Raw genomic sequence first — 17,768 nt, 5'->3', positions numbered from 1 at the left:
TAGTGCTTAGCCAATCAAAACTGAAGTATCTACTAAAATTTGGATTTTATCTTTAGTTAAGATTTCCTGAATCAGGGCCCCGATGAACTTTCTCAGCCAACAGCCAACACGATGAACTTTCTCAGCCAACACCGGGATGATTAGTGAGTCAGCCTTACTCACTGGTCCTCCAATCATTCAAGAAATTTGGGTTTCAATACAGATACCGCAGTATTTGTCCGAATATCCCATTTTTGCGTGGTAATCTCGGATTATTATCACTCACTGAATAGGTCTATCGCTAGGCATAAGATATACAATCATTTTCAAATTAATTAAGACATACATGATTTTCAAATGATTTTATAGAATTATTTTAACATCTACACATTACATATAATATATCTACATGTATGTATAATAAATATTTTACAGATAGAACACAAACAACCTATAGGAAAATGTCAAGTTTTTCTCTTCAATAAATGAAAGTCTGATAATTCTTTTCTATTAAATCAATGCTGAAACTTTTATATACAGTTTTAAGTAGAAGAGAATCCAATCTTATTGAGAATTCCATATCCCACGTCTAACCATTTTACAAGCCTGGAAATAAGGCACCTGTCACAGACAATGTCAGGCACAAATACAGACTTTGTCGGACACCACTCCTCTTTTATCCATATTTTAAAACGTCTAGCACAAAGTGCATACAGTTAGCTGCATCTTCATTTATGCCTGACATTTTGTGGGTACATCTAAAATGACTATTTCCAGGTTGTCTAACCAAGTACACCCGTTATATATCTGACAACACACAAAGCAACCTTTTTATAAGATTTATGGATACAGACATTAATACCACCCACCTTAAAGATACATTATGTAAGAGCTAGTCATTCTTGCTATAATAGTTCGAAAATATATAATTACTCTATAGCGAGCGAAGATATTAAACTTGGAAGCTAATCCTCGCTTCTACATTTTTAAAATAAATTAAAATATGGCAGAACCGTTCTAATCTATTTAATATTGGAGAAATCCGATGCCATCGAGAGTTGATTATGACCTGGATCAGTTAATTAATAACTAATTAATAACTTAGAAACATTTCAGGCTGTAAAGAAAGACCTGCAATAGTCTGGTTTAGCTCTTGCATAATGTATGTTTAAGATTTGTAGAGCTGAAATGAAATCGGAGGTTTAAATCTCTGAAATTATGTTTCTTGATATTTACACCATGAAAGATTCCATATGTCCATGATGCTATTAAATTCAAATTTCTTGACACTGTATAACTATTTGGATTCCAAATCCTGGTAGTTCCTGACCTACTCTCTAAAGAAATATATACACAGACTCCATTTTTAACTCCTGTGCGAAATTGACTGAACAATTGTTTGTACAATTTAAATACAAGGACATATTTTTTTACAAAATTCTTAAAGTAGATGAGCAAATGAAAAATTGCATGCACCCGCAATGTGGTGACTGGGATAGATAGCTTGTATAATACTGGCTATAAATTGACTATGTTTTGAACTCATTGAAATGCATATTATCTGTTCCATCAGATTTCCAGACAATGGTAGGATTCTGTTCTTTCTCCACTGCCTAGAGAATGTTGTAAACAACCTGAATCAACCCAATGTTTAATCAATAAATGTCTTTCTAGGTATTATTCTAATATCACTTATCTCTAATATATATCTAATAATAACAGACATTGTATCATTGCTTGATAACGGTGAGAGTATCCTGATTGAAACGTTGTAGTTAATAAACCTAGTGAATGTTATTCATAAAGCTGTCTGTTATTATGTATCACTTTCACTAAATGCCTTTTAAAGATGTTATATACCTAATGTTTATAAGTGAGCTACTGTTTCTATTTCCATGTTCTAATTACTGTTTAATATTGACCTAGATGAGCATTTTAATTTGAATGGTGCATTGTTACTATACATAATATAACATTAACTGCGTTATTCATAATAACATTTCCTTATTTAATTCATTAGTTATTTATTGAGTAGATAAAGTGTTTTGTTGACTTATCCTTTTAATACAAATAAATATACTTATTTATTAATACTCTAATTAAACCAGATGAAAAAATCAGGTAATTAAAGAAAGGTATATTACTATATTACTAAAACAACTATTATAACACTATTCTTACTACTAAACTATATTTAAAACATTTACAGAAATAACCAATTGTTCTTTTTTTATGTTTGGTTTTGATATTTATATTTAAACTTGATGTCCTCCATTGCAAATACCCATGAAATAATGGATATATAAATTATATTTTATACTTCAGCATACAATATATTAGAATTTAAAGATTTGAATAAAGCTGCACCATTTTCATGTCAGATAATGTTTTTCATAGGCCAAGTTGCACTATTTCTGTTAAGATTCAGTTCTCCATTAACTGGCAATATATTAGTCTCTCATAAATTAATTAACTTCAAACATACATGTACAATATGTCAAAATTCTAAGATCTGCATCATGTTGCACCAATTTCATGTCACATATTGTTTTTCACAGGCCAAGTTGCACTACATGTTGATTAAATAATGATAAATATTTAAAATATAACACTGTTTGACCTGTGTCATGAATCATGTGAATAAGGCAATTGATATTTCTCGTTTGATTTTAAATTTATTTCCTCCTTATTCATCATCTATTGTACAACAATCATAACAGATTAAAGATAAATTTCCTTAAGAATAATTTGGTTATCTATGACTATTCAGTCCACAAAATCCTCCATTGTTACCTAGTGATGCATGTTTGTTTTCTTGCTAGTGTGCTCATTCACTTGCCGTCTTAAAATTATTATCTAAAATGTATGGAAGAGGTTTGAACTCCTAGTCAACAAAATACTTTTCTCACTTTGAGACTAAAATATAGTCAGTTTTTTTCTATGGTCAAGTGTGCAATGCTAGGCAAGCGAATTTTATTCAAATGGCAGCATTTCCTGCTACTCTTCAGCGAATTCCAAATGTCATGGGTTCTTTTATGTGCATATCAATGCGAACATGTGCGGACATCGTTTTTATTTTTGTCCTGTCCAAATGACTAAGCAACACTGTAAGCACTACCCCTGAATAGTAGGAACCAGATTTTGAATCCGAAACATTCTAGCCCAGGGGCCAATGCCCATACTGCTAGACTACTACCCCAACATATCTAATGTTTTTGGAAACCCCCCCAAAATTTCTGTAGTCATGAATAAATTTTCTAATTATTAGTAATTCTGGACTTTGAAGGAAATATATCTTTAACTACTAGTAATCGACCTTGTTTAAAAAAACACACATAAATACTAAATACTTACATGTCATTAATGTATATATATAGATAGGATAAATAACTGGTATTGAAGATGTTTGGGTTGGAAAAATAGAACCATGGTAATACAAAGACTAAATAAATAAAAGGCATGCATTTTGCATACAGTTTGTGTCACAACTCTTTTCAAAATATATCATCATGGTATACATGTATATTACATTTGCCATAAAAATATGCTACCATTTATACATTAGATTCGTAAGACATGCTTCTTTGGTATGGTCTTTTGGACTTGTATTCGGCTTTACATGATCTCGCCTCAAATTTATTATCAAAAATAATTCCTGGTAATTTAGGGGAGGTGGGAGAGGATGCTTTATGTTCTGATTTAGCTTTTGTACTGGTATTTGATTTTTTGGGGGAATTGACTAATGTCAGTGTATGTTCTGCTGGTAAGGTTGTGGGAGACGAGAGTTTTCTGATCCGTGAGAAAAATTTGCGAGCTCCGGATTTTTTGGAACGGTGGCCTGGAGATTGAGACAAACAAGACGTATCAATCGACGTAAAGGTGGCATCTACACCATCATCAAGTTCACATTCATCATCATCATCTTCATCATCATTTTCTTCATCTTTATCTTCAAATGCACCAATTTCAACTGCTACAATGGAAGCATGATCTAATTTACCAGGAGCACTGGCCATTTTCCGAACTATTTCAGAGTCCCGTACTTGTTTCTCCGAGACTGTGAGACGTCGTCTTGAATACAGAGCTGGATTCTCGAGAATTTTACGTTTATCATCAGTCAAAGTTAGCACATGTTGGACCAAAGATCCACACAGTTCCTGAGCAGAGCACTGCTCTTCTGTTATAAGCTCGAATTCATGCACAACTCTTTCCATTTCTTTCATCGAGTATATGTGTCTCTCTCTCGGTGACATTTCTGGTTTTGAACAATGAAAATCAGCACTTGTGGAGTTGAGATTAGCATCTGGAGAACTTTGAGCTATTGCTATTTTCGTCACAACAGGGTCAAAGTTATCTGAGATTCCATCGGTTGTCAGAAATACCACGTCTCCGGCATTACAGAATGACAATGAACATGTTAAATTATGTAATTCTGGATTAATGCCATCAACAGGTCCTAAAGCCCCTCCAGCATCTCTTATATCACGCTCGGAGGAAACATCATGGGATCCTATTGTTACTTCGCGAATGCCATGATTGACGTTATATATAAAACCGAAACTGTCTCCAACATTAACACAACAGACAGCGTATTGATCGGAGTTTGATACAGGACATATTAAACAAGCACACACAGTTGTTAAACCACCATCTTTTTGTAATATGAACCTGTGAGCTTCATCTAAAGATTCTCTTAATAAGGTCAAGGCTTCCTGTAATACATAAAAATAACTCATGTTAAAGATACATTATGGAAGATTCGATGACGAGTTGGCAGTTCTCACTACAATAGTTAAAGACTAGATAATGTAAAGGCAATTTGCTGAAAATTTCATTCAAATTGATCTATTATGAACCGAGAACTAAGCGGTTGAAATTTCCACCTAGCCTCGATCATCATTACTAAAGTCAGTACGATAAACAGCATAGTCTCGATTATCCATTTAATCGTTAAATCGTGAAGGAAAGTTATACAGTAAATCGGCTCATAATCCACTAAAGATCGCAGGCTAGCATAACCATCTAGAGTTGATTATGGTCTGGATAGGTTAATTAATGTCTAATTAATAATTTAGATAACATTTCAGGCCTAAAGAAAGATTTAGCTCTTGCATAATTTATGTTTAATTCAATATGTAAGATCTTTCTAGTGGGTATTTATTTACAATTCTGTTACCTTCCCTAATTGACATTTCTACATGTACCTATTTTATGGCATATATTATAGCCATGGTGGCTAGCTGACTCTATGGTGCTTGTTCAATAATAAGAAGTTCCCAGTCTCGGGTTCAATCCCAGTGTTGACCAAGAGTTCCTCAGGATTTTCCAGTTTGATTTCCCCTTGTCAGTGGTGCAGGACGGAAGGACCAGCAAGAAAAGTGTCTAGTCATTTGGATAGGACAAAAAATAAAGTCCACCATGTACACTTTAGCATGCACGTAAAGGATCCCTTGACAATTTGAGATTAAAGAAGAGTAGGCAGAATTCCCCTCCCTGGCACTGCACCTATGATAATAGAACAGTTCATCTGTAGCACATGTCTGTCTACATTAGACAGGTTGGTGCAGTAAACCCTATTTCATTTCATATTCAAATGGTTGTTTCTAATCATTATTATGACGGCTTAAAATTAGCAGTAGATATCCCTGAACAGGTTTATTATCACTAGATATTCCTAATCAGGTTGATTAGCACTAGATATTCCTTATCTGGTTTACTATTACTACAGTTCCTCCCGAATTTTTTGGACCGAAATCCCCGCGACGCGGTGAAAAAAAACTCTCGGGATTCTCTTAGATTTCACGGTGAAATTACGGTGAAATTTCGCGGCGATTTTTCTCTAAGATTCGCTAGGAATTGACCGTGTTTCTCTAGGAATTCGCCGTGTTTCTCTAGGAATTCACCGTGTTTCGATAAGAATACATCGTGTTTGCCGTGCTTCACGCAAGGAATTCGCGAGCCTACCTTAAGCTAGGGTCGAACTAATATTGTCTATAATAAATTAAAGGAGTTGTAATATAGTAATGTACAGGCAGGTTTGAATAACAAATGAGTTAGGTAATCTCGGGAAGACATTTACCGGCATTCTGTATCGGTTAGGATTTTTTCCCCAACGCACTTTATACATACATAATTCTCTTCTTCACCCCGTTATAATTTACTTATTTTGAGTACACTTTCTGAATGATTCCATTCTTTTGTACGCCCAACTTGTAGATTTCCTACTGCATATACATGTACCCTGCAGTCCATGCTGGACTGAATGAGATTTTACTGGTCCAAAAAAGTTCATACCAAAAATATGCATAAAATAAGTAATAATGGCCTAAAACTCGAAAAACAACAAACAGTATTTTCATTCTATTGTTACTTAATATTATCTATGATACACGTAAATCATTATTATTTTCTATCAACAATAGCTTGGACTTCTAATTAAATTTTTATCGCGCCAATATTTACAATCGTTTTACTGTTCTATAAATAGACCGCGTGAAGAAAATATAATCCCTTAGATGACAATCGAGTCTACCAGAAGCCAACGTTATTAATACAATAAAAGGACTTTCATTTTAGTCTGGATTAACCTAGCCCACTACTTACTAGACTAGCTCGATATACGGTACTACGTACTCGAGATAAGATTTTGTTTACATTTTAAACAATAGTGAAATTAACACAATAAATTAAACGAGAATTCAACAGTCCGTGCACGAAGTGCCGTCAGTCAGTGCCAATACGGCGATGATTTAATATTTGTAAGTTGAGTGTCCGTTAACCCATCCACAGGCAAACCCGTCCACGGTTAAGGTAATACCGGTACTTGACTTGTATATTATTTAATTGATTAGAATAGATCACTTTTACTCATTGGTTGTTTATATTGTTTTATTTACCTAATAATCAACTAGCTTGGCTCGCCATCCCGACAGCGATTAGTTCGAGTTCAAATTCTTTATTCCTTTAAACCAAAGACTCATCAGGTATTACATATAGTACAAACAAATAAATAAATACAATATGTACAAAAACAATATAGTTCACCGATGTTTTTGTAATAAAGAACAATAGTATTGTTTGTTGATTAGCGTTATGATTTTAGACAAAATGGTAAGTTCACCAATGTTTTTGTAATAAAGTAGACCCGTATTGTTTGTTAATTGACTTTATCCCATGATTTAAAAATTTGGCGATGGTTAATATTGGCTCAAAAATAATTCCTTAAATTGCGCCGGAGCCCCTTTTAGATTAATTGAATTCGCATAAAAACAACAAAGAGTGGCTACGTGCGATTTTATTCTTTGATCTTTGATACATGGGACATTTCTGTTATTCAAACAAATCTGCACGAGAATGACAACATACAAGTTGACAGTTACCATTGGTTTGGGGTTCATGAAGAATAGGCTCTTCTATCGAGCCTACAGTTATTCTTTTCAAAAATAAAATGAGTGCCTTGGATTTTTGTGTGGATTTGATAGCGGTTATACTTTACTAATATTCTCTGACATCGGAGACTTGTGTCGCGTTCATTTCATTTTTGCGGTAAGTACAAGCTTCTTATGTCTGATTTGAAAGCGCTTTCGACTCCCGTTGCAAGTTCTATTTGTCACTTTTGTGACTTTCGCAGTGTACCCCCTCCCACCCATATTATTTTAATACGTCATAATACATTATTATCATATACCGTAAGAATATATAGTCCCCGTGTCAAACCCAACATCTCATGTTTTCGCGCGTTTCTGACCACGTGACGTACGGTTAACCGCATTGCGGAGTGATTTACATGTATGGCACTGTGATTTATGAATGGTTGATTTTGATTAACTGAAGCTGCGAGTAATGAAATTATGTGTAAAATCTCATCGAATATAATTTAAAGTTTGGATTTGATAGCAGCCAATAAGATGAAATGATACGTTTAAAAAATTGTAAGTTATTCATTGTTTGCATACACGTACATTGTGGCACCACATTATACATGTACAGTGTGTTAACATATCTTGTATTCAACTTAAATAAATTACATTTTTCGTCAACATGCTTACATCGGGATGATATCGGCACTCAAGCGATTCGCCGTGTTTCACCGCGAAACACCATAATTCACCGCGAAACACCCTATTTCGCGGTGATTTGGCTAGCTGCCGTTTCGCTAGCGATTCTCCAAGATTCCAAACTTCAGCACTGTAGTGTAGATAGGCTGATTAGCACTAGCTATTTTAATGTATTTGGGTATAAATTCACCTGAGTGGATGATGGATAATTCTTTTGCTGAAATATTTGGTTGTTCAGATAGTTCATACTACCATAAAGACAACATCTAGCTGCTAATCGTGATTTCTCTCCCCAATTTACGCCATCAGCTATCACCATTATAGTATTATTCTTCCTAGCACAAATAGAAAATGCATCTGCTACAGGATCTCCTACAATATAATATTGATAATAATATTCAACTTGTGTAACATACAGAATGAATTTATACAAGGTGATGGTTTAAATCCTTTGTAGACTGCAAAAACACTTCTGGCTATTTCAAAGAATATTTCACATCTTTCCAAGGTAAAAAAAATTGACCATAACATTATAACAATAGTCAAGGAAAAGTGTTCATATACATGTAAGTTGTCCATTTTTTTTCTAACCAATGTGGTCATAGCATCCTCTGCATACTTTTTATACATGTAGGTTGTTTAAAACTAAAACACTTAAACTTAAACATAGTTAAAATAATTGATCCTGACCTTGCATTTTTATATCCATGCTCAGATTTTTAACTCAATTTCTACATACTGAACGATTTTTGACTGAAATTCCTTTTAGACTCCACTTTCACAATTCTCAAATGACAATCCGTAGCTTTAACTATATGCCATCAAAGAGGAGGGAAGAGTATTTTACCTGACATTTTCTTATTGACTGGATGTTGTTCATATAATGATATACATATACCATATGCCTGTTGTTCCTTCTTATTCCAACCATCAACTCCAGCCACCATGGTACTAACATTTCCATCTAAAATACACAAGTTTATAAAACTTTTCTATTTTCTAATAGAGGTTTAAATACAGTATTTTATTAAAAGTAAATCCAGAGTTTGCCTGGTAGAAGAATTAATGATAATCTGGGTACGCAATTAGAATAATGTGATGAGGAAAACATTGTGAGATGAATTACAGTCTGTATGATTACAGGAATTTGTTATATTGAGGAGACATGGTGGCTCAGTGGGTACAGAAGTTGGCTCACTAACCAGGAGGTCCCATGTTCAATCCCTGCGTTGGCTTCCCCTTGTCAGTGTTGCAGAACGGAGGGCCTGGCACGGGACAATGTATAGTCGTTTGCATGAAACAAGAAAATTAAGTCCCGTGGACACATTGGCATGCATGTAAAAGATCCCTTGGCAGTTGGAATTCCATATAAGAGTAGGCTGTTGTGCCACTGTCGGGCAAAATTTCTCTCATAACACACTGTATGGTGTATGCCCGTCTTCATTAGCCCAGTCGGAGCAGAACAGTAGGGATTCGAAGCCCGCCAGTTGACTCAATGACAGGCCTCGTGATACAAGCACTAGTAAAACTGAAATGCTTTTAAATTTATAACCTATTCAGTATTAATACTGAATAGGTCACTCAGTTAGTAACCTTCGACCCAGTAGGGTGATTTTTGCCAAGTCCATTGCATGACGTTTATCGTAATTTGGAATAAGTGGTGGCTTATACATGTATGTAGTTTTTAGATCATCAACATGATATTAATATAATTAGTTTCATCAATCTTTTTTCATTGGGTAAAAACAGAAAATATGATATTTACATACATAAACTATGATAAACATACATTTACAAGTATGTACTTATAAACCCACAGTCATGTTTCACACAAAAGTGTCAAAATTAGCCATAAAAAGTAGGGAATTAAAAACGATTATTGAATATATTGGAAAATATATGAGGATTTATGAATTTTCACTTGGTTTACCATTATAAATAAATAATTTTATTCATTCAGTAGTGCATATGACCTTTGACCTTTATTGAAGAGAAATATGAATGAAGAAATAATTTTTATAGTAGTTATTCATAATCTAATCTGACCACGTCATATTAAAAACAGTGAGTCACACAATCAAGGGCTCTTACCGGTCCTTCAAAACACTGACAAGATTTTATTTCCGGTATGTGATTACAGTTATCATGTTCAAATCTGAAAACATTTTCTATAAAAATTACTACATGTATATAGTTTTTTTTTACATTCTTTCCTTGAATTTGAGAGAGAGAGAGAAATGGGGTTTAACGTCCACTCGACACAAACTAGGTCATTTTGGGACTAACATATGGTTTAATTTTACTTCAATAATTCGCTTGTAGGTAGGGGTCTTTAGCAGTGGGAGGAAACTGGAGGACCCAGAGAAAACCCACGAGGTTGGACAGGCGACCCTACTCCTTGTCACATACAACCGTGGATTCGAAACCACGCCAGTTGACTCAATGACAGGCTTTATGATACAGTGCGCACATGCTAAACATTCGGCCATCCAACCCCCCTCCTTAAATTTGAACAAAATATAATTACTGTTTTCTTTTGTTTCATCTAGTAGATAGGCCAATCCTTTATCAGGTCCTGTATAACTAGCAACTAGTTCTTCATCTAGATCAGCTAACTGAACCAGAGGTAAATCTTCAGGACATTCGCCATGAAAAATATCTACGCCAAATTTGATCTTCTTTTTCCTAAATCAAACAAAATTTAAAAGATAAGTTGAGAAGCAGTTACATGTACATGTTAGTCGTCCATTTTGTTGCTTTGTACAATGAAATTTTAAATAAATAAAAAGCAAAATATTCTACAACATAATTAAGAGCAATCAAGTATTCGTTGTAATTTTTATTCACAGCAATAATTGAAGGAAAGAACATAAATTCTACATATAAATTTCAAGCAGACTTGACTATAACTTTTTCTGCTAAAGGTTTCACAAGATTTTACGATAGCAATAACACTAAGAAGTACCGGTAATTACATGTACATGTAACATGGATTGTTGAAATTAAATTAAAAATTTTGTTTTCACTTATGTGAACAATGCATGGAAATCTAAAGCAGATCAGATGACATCTTTTATCGCTAGAGTGTTTGCAAGATTTTACAAAGTAAACTAGGGCAATAAGTCTGGAATCATTGAAATTCAATCTAGGATTCGTTGCCTCACAGATATAAACAACATTATCATTATCAAACTTCAAAAGATCAGATGAGCCTGCAGAAAAAATTGTGAATGAGAGAGAGAGAGAGAGAGAGAGAGAGAAATGTGGTTTAACGTCCACCCGACACAAACTTGGTCATTTCAGGACTAACATATGGTTTAATTTTATTTCAATAATTCGCTTGCGCATAGGGGTCTTTAGCAGTGGGAGGAAACTGGAGGACCCGGAGAAAACTCATGAGGTTGGACAGGGGACCCTACTCCTTGTCACGTACAACCGGGGATTCGAAACCACGCCAGTCGACTCAATGACAGACTTTATGATACAGCGCATGCACGCTAACCATTCAGCCATCCAACCCCCAAAATTGTGTATGACTATGACAGATAGACTGACAGACAGACAAGAGCAACAACAATATTCCACCACATTTCCAAGTGCCAAGACCATTTCTCCCCAAAGATGATATTAATGTACATGATGCACTGTCAAAATTGTACAAAAGTCATTTCATCAACTATGATTGTGGGTTTCATCACTGTTAATCCACAATGAATATTCAATGCCAAATAAAATTTTAAAACAAAAACAGGTAAACAGGACACTAATTAATCATATCTTGCTCAAAAGAAATCTGAAAACGTAGTTAATTGAGAATCATACAATTTTAACAAACTATTCCGAATCAGATTTTGGTTGTTTTTAATTATAAACTTGTGCTGGGAATTTATCAAATCAGACAAACATTCATTAATATAAACATGCTGTCAGTGCTTTGAGAAAAGATAAAATAATTTCTGGGCAATTACAGCGGGTGTGTTTCACAAGCTAAAGAGCAACCTTATATTTAATTCATGATCTTCTACATATTAAAAACGTCAAGAGCTATAGTGTTATCATTTCTAGTAGGTAATAAACCATATTATCAGTAAATGGTACATGTACTTGAGTATCATGTTTGAGAAAGTTTATCAGGGAGCAACTGCCATGGCCAACTGTCTTATTTTTCATGAATTTCCACAACGTACAATGTAGATGCATCTTTGCAAACTTAGGCTACATGTTGTTAACATCAAAACACCTCTGGGGATCACGTGGCTAAGTGGGTAAGACGCTGGCTCACTAGAATGGAGGTTGGGTGTTTGATCCCTGCATTGGCCGAGAAAGTTCATCCCGATTTTCCAGCGTGGTTTCCCCTTGTCAGGTCTGCAGGACGGAGGGCCTGACAAGGACAGCTGTCTAGTCATTCGGATGGGACAAAAAACCAAGGTCCCGTGTACACATTGGCGTGCATGTAAAAGTTCCCTTGGCAGTTGGAATTCGATATAAGAGTAGGCCATAGTACTGCTGCGCGGGCATCTTCATTAGCCCAGTTTAGGAGCAGACCAGTAGGACGTTAGTTAAACCCCATTTCATTTCATTTCATTTCAAAACACCTGCACTATAATTACTTACCCACGTTGGGTGTCCATGTTTATCCAATATAATCACAGAATACATTAGAACTTTTATCTGCAAGCATCATGCTGTATATAATAAGCTGGAAGCTTAAAAGCCTATAATGTCTTAGGTTATGGAGTCATTCTGTTTGTGTGTTTTGTCCTGAAAGACAGGAGTAGGGGGTTTTAATGTTTATACATACATATATATATATAGATATGCCTATCAAACTATTACAATATATTGTAACAGCTGGCCTTTCATCTGATAAACATGATTTTAACAATTTAAAATTAATTGTTTCCGTTTCAGTTCAACCCAATTCAAGATTTTATTTTAACCTAAATCACAGCATAACACATGACACAATTATATTAAATACAAGTTACTTGAAGGGTTTATTTCAGCAACATTTCGACTAGTGTTCTAAGATAAAGACGGGAGAACCCTCCTCGAAACGTCGCTGAAATAAACCCCTCAAGTAACTTGTATTCCATATAATTGTGTTATTCTCATCCAGTTACTAAATGCCACTTACACAATAAATCACAGCAGTTCTGTAGTACGATACCTTCAAGTCTCATTATTGCATCATTTAAGCGCAAAAGGAATTCCATATAAACTAAATATTGTGAAAGATGAAACTCTAATAGAAATATCGATCCAAAAAATGTTTACAAAGACATGTTGAATTCAAATTTCATAGACCTATCTATGCTGCTTGCTATGTAATATGCCTGGCGCCATTTTGTTGTCCACAAATATGATTGAATCTAAGTTAGGAGATTATCTAGCGTTAGTATATATATTCATTTTGTTTTCTTAATTAAATGTTAAATAATCAATCTGAGTACATATTAGCATGGGCAATTTGATATTTTAAAGAGTGTGATAATATTATGGTTTCTGGTCTTTGTCATGGCCTATATCTTCTTTTCTAAATACAAAATTCAGTAATACATGTAACAATGAGTGATTCATTCAATCATAGCACACTGATCAGCAGTGAATTTTCGCTCAGCTGCTACAATCACTGATAAGGATGACATCGATGCGACTTAATGAGCCAGAAATATTAACTTTTTTCCTGTGACAAATTAAATTCTAAAACATTTTATCTATGTATTGGAAAAATAAATAAAGGCGTTTGACATATTTGTAGGTAAAAATTATTTCCTATTTAGTGTAAATGGGTATTAAAATGACTAAAAGGCATCATTCTGCCCGAAGCAGTGACGTCTTATGTAAACAATGCATGCGCCATTCAGTCAATGATTGACGACGCGTGTTGAGACGGCACGTGTTAAAGGCAGTAATTCTCTGTGAAACAAATTGCTACAATAGATCCATAGATCTATTCAGTACTATATTATTAAATATTAATGCTACTCTTAGTACTAGTCTACTGTGTGATGCAACTTATTATGCTGTTTGGGATATTGGTGAAGTGTGGCCTACAAATACTAGTGACCTGGCATTGCCACCACTATTAAAAAATATCTATAATATGTTCTTCTTTGTTTGGCATTTAGTAATTGAACATATTAACACAGGGTACAATTTTCCGCTGTGTGGATTTAGTTGTTATTGGCCCCCTTAATCAAAGGTGTTAAGTTTTAATTGTACCGGTATTTGATTGTTATTTTTGTTGCATATTCTGTATATATTTGCCTACTATTCACATACCCATAGACTATCATTTGCTTCTTAAAGGCGAGAGTATCCTCGTCGCAACTTCGATTAGTATTAAACTCAGTAATTGTGGATCCATAAAATTTTACCTTGTGTTATCTATAATATGGCCCTATTCTTAGGGTTATCCTCATACATGTATGCACTTTTTAATCATTGTTTTCTATATTGCGATGGTTTGTTAAAAAAAAATATAACCGTTTCCGTAATTTGCAAGAGTCAAAAATGCTCTCCCTAGTGGGGGATTTGGTAAATAAGGAATATTACAAGATCTAGAGTCTATAAGCCATGGATCCTATCTCTCATAGGGTCCAGTCCAGTCCAAGTTCCATGATAAAGCCAAGACATCCTTCTAGTATCATACACATTAGACAGTGACTTTTGATCATTGGTCAACCATATTAAGGCATAAAATAAAATTATAAAATACAGTATTGAAATTATGCCATGGGCCATGCCCATGCCTGGAAAGCAATTTTTAGCTGTATCATGTGCTCGAAAAAAAAACTCTCCTATTATTCAGATGCTTGATGGAGCTTGAGATCCTTTAAAAAAAAAACAATGACTGCCTTCTTCATATTATTAGACTACTTGCATGGTAACTAAGTAAACTGACACCCAGCTTTAGTTTGACAGTTACATTTTCAATCACCAATGATAATCAAAGAAAAATAAATCCTTTATTCAATTGCCATTGGGCTCTAGGCCTAGTCTACTAAGTGGAAGTGCTAAAAATCATTGCAATATTCCTATTGCTATTTTCTGCCAAAGTTTGTGCTACTGTTTCTCTGTTGCTACAGTGCCAATATCAGTAAGTTATTCTCGGTTACTGGAACGACTGATGTCATTGTTTATTGTCAGTGCAGTGACTCAGTCATGTCATGGACTGTCGATATCACAGATTTCTTCCACTACTGAAGGTCCCTGCACTCAAGATATATTTAAACTTACAGTTACATTGGAATGCATGATGTAATGATACCAACAACGCGTAGTTGAATTTCGAAGCAAATAAACACACTGTAAAAAGATGAAATATTAGAAATCTATATCAACAAACCTCTCAAAACCTTGAGAAATAACAATCCCAAATGAAATATGACTAATGCGCAGGCTAGCCATCCGGGTATTTCGATCAGAGGTGTTTAAAACCCGCGAAGAGCCGAATGGATTTTAGTCATAAAATATTCAAATAAAAACGCAAGAAATGCACGACAAATTACTAATTAAATTAGCAAAGACAATATCAATTACGTTTTAGAGCACTTGGTCAAGAATCGATTTGTGACATAACAGAAATCCAGTTATAAGAGGTTTAGTTTACCGAAGACATCCGATTCATTAATGGGTAGTATTCGAGCGCCAACCATGGATATTATCGTTATAAGGACTACGTAATAGCCCAAAAACAACAATATAATAAATAAATAAGACAAGGACAACATCGAAACGAAATGAAAATAAAACTTTACTGGTTTAAAATTAGGCATAAGGCCTCTTGTACTTGGTAATCTTGATGACCATGGCCAGCTAGAGCTGACCATGGCCATGTCGAAGTCAGCTGTCGGTCCCGGCAAATTCTCTATAAAAGTCACACAATCGTCTGTATTTATTTCGAGCCTGGTTAATTCGATGACCTGTCCTACCTCGAGCTAATATTTGCTCATATAGCACCATAATTCTTTCAATAGGCTAAGTCTATACCGGTACAATCTATTAACTCTAATTACATTCCATCAAATATTTTGCGTTTTATTTAATGCACCAAGTACTATGCCACCAAGAATTTATTACTATGCAACAACTATTATGAATATAAAATATTTATGTTTCTTACAGTTTTATATGACAATTTGTTTCGATGTAAAATCTGTTGAAATTGGTCATCAAAATTGAAAATAGAGGGTATAAAAATCTGTAAAGTAAGTTTTAATGTTTTTTGTCAGTTTTCCCTATTTGAACATTCCTGTGGCACATCCATGTATTTCATTTTTGCTTAGAAATTAGAGCTTTATTATGGAAGTGAATTAGGGCCAAATAAACCAAATCATAACTTCTCATTAAGTCCTTATTAGGAGATACTAAGTCCTAAATTAGGAGATATTAACCTCAAATTTGGAGATATAAATATTTATTATCTCCTAATTAGGCATGTCAAATTCAGACCTGACAAGTTAATAGTTAAAATTATTATAGTTATTAGAATTTATAATATATAGGAATTATCAAACAAGGATAAACTCGTTCCAATATAGATAAATTCAATTCAAATAAAGAGAAATTTGATTCAAATATATAGATAAACTCCATTCAAATATAGATAAATTCCATTCAAATTACATACGCTATAGATACAGTGTGCTATGGGGGAAATTGCTTCCGGACCGGGGTGCTACAGTCTACACTTATATCGAATTCGAATTTCCAGGGATCTTTTATACACGCCAATGTGTCCACGGGACCTCGTTTTTTCGCCCAATCCGAAAGACTAATTCCATTGATATATTCAAATATAGAGAAATTCCATTTAATCAAATATAGATAAACTCCATTCAAATATAGAGAATTTGGGAAAGCCGGTGAAAATCAACAAATCTTGAGTTAAAATACTAGTAGATTTTTGAAAAGTGTACCAACGTCTTACACACTGTGCTACAGCGCCTTCCGAATAAAATTCAGATAAATTCCATTCAAATATAGAGAAATACGATTCAAATTTAGATAAATTCCATTCAAATATAGATAAATACGATTCAAATTTAGACAAATTCAATTCATTTATCGAGACATGTGATTCAAATATAGAGAAATGCGATTCAAATACAAATAAATTCCTTCAGATGTATGGATAGATTAAATTCAAATATAGAGAAATTCTATTCAAATAGAGAAATTCCATTTGATCAAATAAAGATGAACTACATTCCAATATAGAAAACTTGAGCAAGCAGGTGAAAATCAACAAATCTTGAGTTAAAATATTAGTAGATTTTTGAAAAGTGTGCTACCGCTGTATTTTATCCAATTTATACCCAATATCTCTAAAGTGGGCCAATTAAAAACCAAATGAATCAAATCGACAATGCAGTTGATAAGAAAACTGCAAGTTACTACAATCGTAATTATATCGTGTCTTATTTTTGGTTTCAAGCGGGAGCCTGCATGATCTTGTAATTGAGGTCCAAATAAAGCTGAACAGTTTTACCCTAGATGCAGCCGACAACTATTTGACAATGTACATGATGAAAAGTTACCTACCGTACTGGTGCAGTGAAGTTGTAAACAGGACGTGGGGTTTTGGAATCCCAATCTCTTCTTTATTGATTTCTTCGTAACATGACTATATTGGCATTGTGTTCATTGCTGGGGGAAGGGCAGGGGTAATAGCTACGGTCTGACCTCAGATGTCGCCCGAACATAACCGTAAATAATCGGGGTCAA

General features: G+C 34.3%; 1 protein-coding gene across 2 annotated transcripts; it reads right to left on the bottom strand.

Annotated features, from left to right (window-relative positions):
* Positions 1-326: 326 nt before the first annotated feature.
* On the bottom strand, positions 327-17,696 carry LOC126820977 (uncharacterized). 2 transcript variants are annotated; one of them, XM_050549214.2, is made up of 6 exons: positions 17,586-17,696; positions 12,651-12,797; positions 10,564-10,721; positions 8,884-9,000; positions 8,227-8,408; positions 327-4,691 (listed from the first exon to the last, which is right to left on the bottom strand). In XM_050549214.2, exons 2-6 carry the CDS (start codon positions 12,665-12,667, stop codon positions 3,534-3,536), a joined length of 1,632 nt encoding a protein of 543 aa, XP_050405171.1. In that variant the 5' UTR covers positions 12,668-12,797; positions 17,586-17,696; the 3' UTR covers positions 327-3,533. The 2 variants fall into 2 exon arrangements, with proteins under 2 accessions (XP_050405171.1, XP_050405170.1); XM_050549213.2 differs by lacking the exon at positions 17,586-17,696 and adding an exon at positions 15,388-15,522.
* Between the last annotated feature and the right edge of the window lie 72 nt (positions 17,697-17,768).

The sequence above is a fragment of the Patella vulgata genome, chromosome 5 (genome assembly GCF_932274485.2).
Source record: "Patella vulgata chromosome 5, xgPatVulg1.2, whole genome shotgun sequence".
NCBI classification, from domain to species: Eukaryota; Metazoa; Mollusca; class Gastropoda; family Patellidae; genus Patella; species Patella vulgata.
This window is presented reverse-complemented; position numbering and strand designations above follow the sequence as displayed.

What these genes read in the sequence shown, in the direction of transcription:
- LOC126820977 (XM_050549214.2), bottom strand. An exon ending in AGATGAAACAAAAGAAAACA is followed by an intron (nt 9,001 to 10,563) that starts GTAATTATATTT and finishes TGTGTATTTTAG; the next exon opens with ATGGAAATGTTAGTACCATG. An exon ending in ATTATCCATCATCCACTCAG is followed by an intron (nt 4,692 to 8,226) that starts GTGAATTTATAC and finishes TATGTATTACAG; the next exon opens with GAAGCCTTGACCTTATTAAG.